Source organism: Manis javanica, chromosome 13 (genome assembly GCF_040802235.1).
Source record: "Manis javanica isolate MJ-LG chromosome 13, MJ_LKY, whole genome shotgun sequence".
Classification (NCBI taxonomy): domain Eukaryota; kingdom Metazoa; phylum Chordata; class Mammalia; order Pholidota; family Manidae; genus Manis; species Manis javanica.
In genome coordinates this window covers 95,942,215-95,949,191 of record NC_133168.1, presented here as the reverse complement: position 1 = coordinate 95,949,191, position 6,977 = coordinate 95,942,215, and the positions used below count along the sequence as shown (strand labels likewise).

The window sequence follows — 6,977 nt, the reverse complement described above, 5'->3', positions numbered from 1 at the left end:
CCAATTCATTATTAATTTCCAGTTAATTCAATACAATAACAATTGATTCAAAATAACAACATGTATCAATCTGGGAAGATTTTCTGAAGGAGGTGACATTCCCAACAGATACTTCTTTCACGCACAGAGGATAGGGGACGAGCTTGGGAATCATGTGCAAGAGAGGAACAACGTTAGCAAAGGCGCACAGGAAACAGGGATCATGAATCATAGAAGAGGAAGAGAGCTGAAGTTTGAAGGGTTGATGGGGCGAAATTATGCAAGCATTGGAGGCCCTGTTGGGAAGTTGGACGGGTATTGTAAGGGCAGTAGATAGACTTTAAAAATAGGAGACTAATATGATCTAAATTTTGTGTTAGAAGCATCTTCCTGGCTGTTTTGTAGGGGAGAAACTGAAGGCGGACACGTCAGAGAGGAGGCTGGTAGAACCTTCTGATGAGGGCAGGGAGGACAGTGGGGCAGAGGAAAGGAGGTAGAAGCGGGAGCTGAATGGATGAACACGGGACCAATTTGGGGAGGGCAGGAAGAGGGGAGGGACTAAAAACATAGAACAATTGGGTAAAGATGAGATTAGCAAACAGATATCTAGAGACTTGTAAACTCAGCCCTCCAACTTCTTAAGAAAGATTTAATCGCCTCTCCTAAGAGGTCAGGGCTACCTCCGGGTCCTTGGGGGGCGCTGCAGCCTCCATGGCCCCTCTAGGCTCGCCCCAGTCCACTCGCTGGCGGGAGAAGTCCCTCTCACGGTCAGCGAAGTGTGCGTGCGCTCTCCGGCCGGCAGGGGGCGTGCGTGCACAGTCAGGGCCGACACCGGAAGTGTGCGGTTGCCATGTAATATCCTGGTCGCGCGGGCGCGCGGAGAACTGAGGCGGCGCCGGCGCAGGCGGGGAGCTGGCGAGAGAGCGGCGGAGGCGGCGCCGACGGGGCCCGCTGAGGCGCGCGCGGGGTCGGCGGTGCCCGGGAGCCTGTCGATTGCGCGGTTCCTCCGGTTCGCTGGCTCCGGGCTTGAGACCCGACGGCGGGAGGCAGCATGTCGGTGGCGGGGCTGAAGAAGCAGTTCTACAAGGCGAGCCAGGTGAGCGAGCGGAGGCCGAGGCTGGGGGCGATCCCCAGGGCCCAGGCTGCCCGGAGAGGGGGCCAGGCCCGGCCCTGGCTCAGGAGGGGGCTGCGTTGGCACGTGTCCCTCGCAGGATGAGGAGAGGGCGCTGCATGCGAGGTGGCCCAGACCCTGCCCGCCATGTGGGCCCCGGTCCTCTCGAGAAGGGTGGGCAGACCCCTGGAAGGAGCAGAGACCCGCCCAGGGGCTGCCTCGGGACGGGGGCCCCTCTCCTTTCCTCCCCTCTAGGAGGGCAGGGACGGGGTAGAGAGGGAAGGGGAAGCAACAGTCCCGAGGCTGTGGACACAGGACTCTTGCCAGAGAGCCCAGGGGCAGGGAACATTTGCGTCTAGAGCAATTCTTTAAAAAACAAACAAACAGACAAACAAAAACCTTCCAGTGGACCCTGGTAGAAGGACCCAGTACAGAATGGAAAGGGTAACGTCAGTGTCCCACTCCCGTCCCCTAGACATCCAGTCCCTCTCCCCATAGACAAGGACTGTCACCGACTTATGTCTCTTTCTGGAGATATGTGTATGTCTTCTCTTTAAAAACACGCACGCCGTGGCAGCACAGGCTTTTGTACTTTGTGGTTTTTGTTAGATGTGTCTTGGGGACCACACTAAAGCCAGAATTCTCCACCTCAGCTCATTCTCTGGTGTGGGGGGCATCGTGGGCTCTGGGGTGGGCCTGAGCAGTGTGCCTGGCCTCCACTCACTCGATGCCAGGAGCACCCCCAGTTGTGACAGGCACAAATGTCTCTGGACACTGCCAAATGTCCCTGGGGGAATCCCTCTCCTTTCCCCTCCCCCAGAGCTGCTGTAAGAGAGCATGAGAGCAAACCTCCAGAGCTACTTGGGCCTCTTTAATGGACTCATGGTTTTACCATTTCCTTGAAATGTGCCATAATTTATGTAACCAGTCGTCTACAGGGTATTTAGATTGTTTCCAGTAGTTTTCTGCTACAGACAATACTGCAGTGAGTAGTCAGTGAAGATCTTTGCTCACAGGTGGGGTTGGATTTATAAAATAAAGTCCCAGAAGTGGAATGCTGAATCCAAGTATATATGCATTTAATGTGACAGATAATAGGTTTTTTGGAAAGTCCAGACCCCATAACTCAGAAATCTGGTGAAGGCTGTGGACCCACTCTCCAGGAAACTGGGCAGATGGGAAATTCACTTTATGATTTCAGATCCGAAAAGCCCCAGAATCCTCTTGGTTCCCGCATCCCAGGTTAAGAACCTTAAGTGTGGAGTTTGCATGGATAGACTCCACAGAGGAAGGAGCAGTGATCTTAAGGATTGTTTGGGCTGTGCTGGCAAACTGGACTCTACCTACAATTCGGAGAGGTCCAGTGCGGGGGAAGAGAAATGAGTACCCAGTAACACACATCCTGTACTTTTTGTCCTTTGAAGGAAAAAGTCATCACCCTAGAGTTTGTCTAGTACTAAAGATACTTGGGATCTGTCCCTGGACCCCAGATATCAAAGAGAGACTACATCCAGAGGGACTCTTGGATTGTTGCCAGGAGCGTGGCCCTTGGCCCCAGCAGGATGAAATTAAGACCTGGCCCTGGGCTAGACCCTGCCCAGCAGGCATCTGACCCCCGGTGCTTGACCAGAGCACACAGTAGTGTTCTTCACCCTTTTGGGCCCTGATGGAGTCCCTCCTGCAGGAACGACGTCTCCCTAGGTCTGGGAAGTATTCCCAGGCCGCTCTGTTCCCTCCCGTAGACAGGTCTCTGGAAGCCCTCCCCTCCGCACCCCCAGCTATCAGGGCCCTGCTGGTGGCCCACACCGTCCTGGCCAGGCACCCTCTGCTAGAGGAATGAGCTAGGCCTCGCAGGCCAGCCACTGGGGCTTTTTCTCACAGGGGAGGCAGGATGGCCTGCATTCCGATGTGAGAGAAGCACCTTGAAACCTGGAAAACAGAGCAGTGTAAGCCGGCCGCTCAGATCAGTTCTTGATCTTGACATTCTGAGGCTCACCCGGAAGAACTGTGCAGTGATCACATCCTACCCTGGGAGCTGTCGTCTTGGCCTCCCGATCCATTCCGTGGTGAGCTAGGCTCCCAAGAATCACCCTGGCTGTGTTCCACTCTCTTCCGCAATAGTTTCCACAGCCCTCCAGCATCTCTATTGTTTATCTGGACATGTTCACCTCTTTATGTATTTTCTTTTCTCGTTCTTAGCAACACTTCTTTCATCCTCTTCTGTGCCCTCGGAATAGGGTCAGCTGTTGAAGAGGAACACCTCTCATTATGTAGTCATCATTAATATTTATTGAATTCCCACCATGTGAACAGGCAGTATGCTTTAAACCAGTCAGCCTCAACTGATCTGGGGACATTTATCTGCCCTCCAGGGGACATTGTCAATGTCTGGAGACATTTTGGGTTGTCACAGCTTGGACTGCTACTGGTATCAAGTGAGCGGGGGACGGGATGCTGCCAAACTCCCCGCAATACCCTGGGCAGCCCACCCCCTGCCCCCCAATCAGAAGTACCTGGCCCCTGATGTCAGTAGTGTGGAGGTTGAGAAAACCCTGCTGTATGGTTTGGGAAAAGTGAGCCTGATTGTTCCCAAACAAACAAATAGCAGCAACAAAATCCCTCCTGGGCCATTCCTGTGGTAGCTGCTGGCTTTTTGTGGTTTTCAAAACAGATAACCACATACACGTAGATGGACATGTATGTAAAACGCAGCATCCAGACCTCAAGTCCTAGGAGCCCCAGAGTGTCTTTTGGCATCTGGTATTTACAAGTAGGTAGAAGCTTGTATCAGAGCTTGTCAGCCAGTGATGACTGACCCTCCCCTCTCTCCTCTTTCCAGTGCCCCTCCATCCCCCCCGAGGGCATTTGCAATGTCTCAGGCGGTTTGGGGTTGTCACGACTTGAGGACGAGGTGCTGCAGGCATCTCTTGGGTTAGAAGTTGAGGATAGTTGCCAAACACCCTCCAACACAGGCCAGCCTTCCTTCCCCGCCATGATCTGATGCGGCCCAAGTGGCAGTAGCGCTGAGGTTGAGAAACCCTGCTTTGAAACAGGTTCTTGATTTCAAAGGCTTGTAACAGTGTCATTTCAAAATGGAGAAACAGAAGCCAGGTGGATGTGCTCGAGGGAGCTGGGAATAGAGAAACATGGTTTGTCCAGGATGAAGCTCACAGGAAAGAAAGTTTCTCATCTCATTGAAGATACTGGTAACAAACTTACTAGCGTCTGGCAGTCTGCTCAGCGATCCCATGCCAGCTCCTCTGGGGCAGGGGTGGGGGGACTTCCAGGTCTTGTGCAACATCAGCTTGGGCTTGAATGGCAAGTTTATGAGGTTTTTTTAAAATTATTACTTCTTATTAGGAGCTGGTGGTTGCCTGCGCTGAGGCTGGGGCAGAGGAATGTTGATGGGTGTGCAGAGGAAGGCAGTAAATGGCGAGGCATCTGTCCCGGACCCCTTGTTTTGGTCCCCTCCCGCCTCCCTGTGTAGTGCCCACTCCCCCTTAACCATCTGGTACTGAGGCACCTCTGGAATTGGGGGAGACACTTTTATATGAGTATTTCTGGGGAGCTGAGCAGGGGAAAGGAGCCCCACCAGCGAGCTCCAGGCTAAAGTTCACCTCTCACGGCAGTGGGACATCCATTTCCAGACCTGAAGCGCTAACTGGTTTCCTGATAAATCTTGTGGCCGGGCCGGGTGGAGATTTGAGAGTGTAGCTAAGGATGGAGCTTGGCAGCTGCCTGGAATGTTGGCCTGATTTTTTTTTTTTTTTTTTTTATAATGCTTGAAAGGGAGAGGGTTTGAATTGAAGCACTGGATCCATCTGAGCTAGGACTAAAATTCACAGACTTATTCCATGGCTTGGAAGTTTGTTGGTACTCACTAGAGCGCAGGTCTATGCCGAGGAGGAGAGATGTAACTTCCTGTGAGAGGCATGGGTGCAGGGAGGGCTGGGGTACCCAGGCCCCCAACTGGTAGAGTGAGCAGTATCAAGGGGTGTGGCTGGTGTTTAGAACATCCCAGATACTACTTGCTCTGACACATTTTTTTAAGCCTCATTTTATGGAATTATGCTTTTCATTTCCTAGCAAAGTGCTTGGCCTGTTAAGTAATAAACATGGAATGATCTTAAGACACAAAAATCTGAAGCTTGTAACCCCTTTGTTTCTGCAAGAATAAAAGTGTGGAACCCACACTCTGGGGACAATAGGTGAGGGGCAAGGTCTGGGGAGCGGGGTCCCCACCCCAGGCCTTTAAGCTGAGCAGCTGCAGGCTAACCTCCGGAAGACCTCAGGGCCGCAGACTCGGAATGACTTTGGCCATTCCAGTGTCCGTGTCTGATGGGAGCTGGGTTAAGCCCGCCCTTACAGGAAGGCGCTTTGCTGACTTGTCCTGGGAGATGTTCTCTCATGCTGCTCCATCAGCAGGCAGGCCAGGCTGCTCTCCCCACTTGGCTTTGGGTCATCCGCTTGCTGGGTGGGGTAACTAGCTGGGAGTCTAGGCTGGGCTATGAGCTGCAGAAGCTTGAGGTGGGCCTTCCCCAAAAGGAATCTGGGGCCTCCTCAAGCCCCACCACTCCCCAGGCCTGTCTTTAAAACCAGGTTAACCTGATCTCCCTCTCAGGACCTGCTGTTGGCAATCCCAGAGGCACTTGAATCAAGCAGTTTGCTGCATATTCCTGTTATTAACAAACCAAGGAGCCCTCATATTCCGATCCTGCTCCCCATGACTGCCACACGTTAGGTGGAAAGTTCACCTCTGACTCAGAGCCCTGTGTTTATTATGACCAGCTAGAGCGTCACGGAGCTCCGCTCCCTGCTTATCTGGGCATGTTTAAGGCCAAGCCATAGGATGTTTGGTTATGTTCTGTGTGCCACTTAGTGCCAGCCTGTGACAGGGGTTAGTTTCCACAGCAGTTCCTGGTTCACTTTCAGGAACTGAGGGCTGTCCCATTTCTGAGACCCCAGAACTATGAAAGGCCTGGTCGGTGAACTGGGAAAACAGCAGTTTACCAGCCCACCTCCCCGGCCCCCAGCCTTGCTTTCTTGGACCCGACATCTGAACAGGGGTCTGACCTCCCTGGCTTGTCCTTTATTCTGTCTGTATGCATCTGTTCCCTTTTTTCCTCAGTAGAAAAACTTACAGGTTATGACCAGGCTGGTTCAGGCCTGCCATTTGCCCCTGGCACGTGTGTCCCTCACCGCTTTATCCAGGGACACTGGCCATTGAGTTCTGCTGTGGCCCCTCTCTCAGCCCTTCTCCTCCTCTTCGGTTGTTACCAATCTTTTGAAACTGATCCAATCTGGGGAAACTTCGTTTTTAATTTGGGGTGTGCAGCCAACTTCCTCCACAGTATTTCAGAGGCAACTGCACTTCTGGCACCACAGCTGGTGGTGGCTGCAGGAGGCAAGTCAAATTGTCTTCTGTTTCTGTTTCCACCTGGGGTGAGGTTTGTAAGCTTTAAGGAGGCTTGGATGCAGAAGCTTTGAGGCCACCGGCCTTAGTTGCCTTAGTTGCCCCAGGGCATTAGGACCATTGAGGCGTCTTTACGCCTGTGCTCAACCCCTAATGGCTTTTTAATGTGCCTTGTGAAGTGTTAGCTGCTGTCTTCTCTGGTTCTTTTTCAAAGCTGTCCCTGGAAAGCTGGATGGAAGAATGTGTCAGCCTGTGATGGCAGCTGGCCTCTCCCCCTCTCTCGCCTCGCTGCTCCCCCTAGCCCCCCACCCCCTCGCCTTGCACAGGGCTGGCTTTGGCAGCCACTTCTCCTGAGCACTGCAGTTTGGGTCCATTTGTGCTCGTTTCCTGTTAAGCAGTAACCAGGGCTCCAGGAACGCAGGATCCCCGAGGACAGCCTCATCTTCCTTTTCCGCTCAGCTCCTAGAAAAACTT

At 52.9% G+C, this 6,977-nt stretch overlaps 1 protein-coding gene across 1 annotated transcript in view; it reads left to right on the top strand.

Moving 5' to 3' along the window:
- The first annotated feature begins 833 nt into the window (after positions 1-833).
- Positions 834-6,977, top strand: part of SH3GL1 (SH3 domain containing GRB2 like 1, endophilin A2) — a 30,029-nt gene continuing 23,885 nt past the window's right edge. The window contains exon 1 of the mRNA XM_017650997.3: positions 834-1,075. Coding sequence (XP_017506486.2) covers positions 1,031-1,075 — 45 coding nt within the window. The 5' untranslated portion in view covers positions 834-1,030. The remainder of the gene's footprint in view (positions 1,076-6,977) is intronic.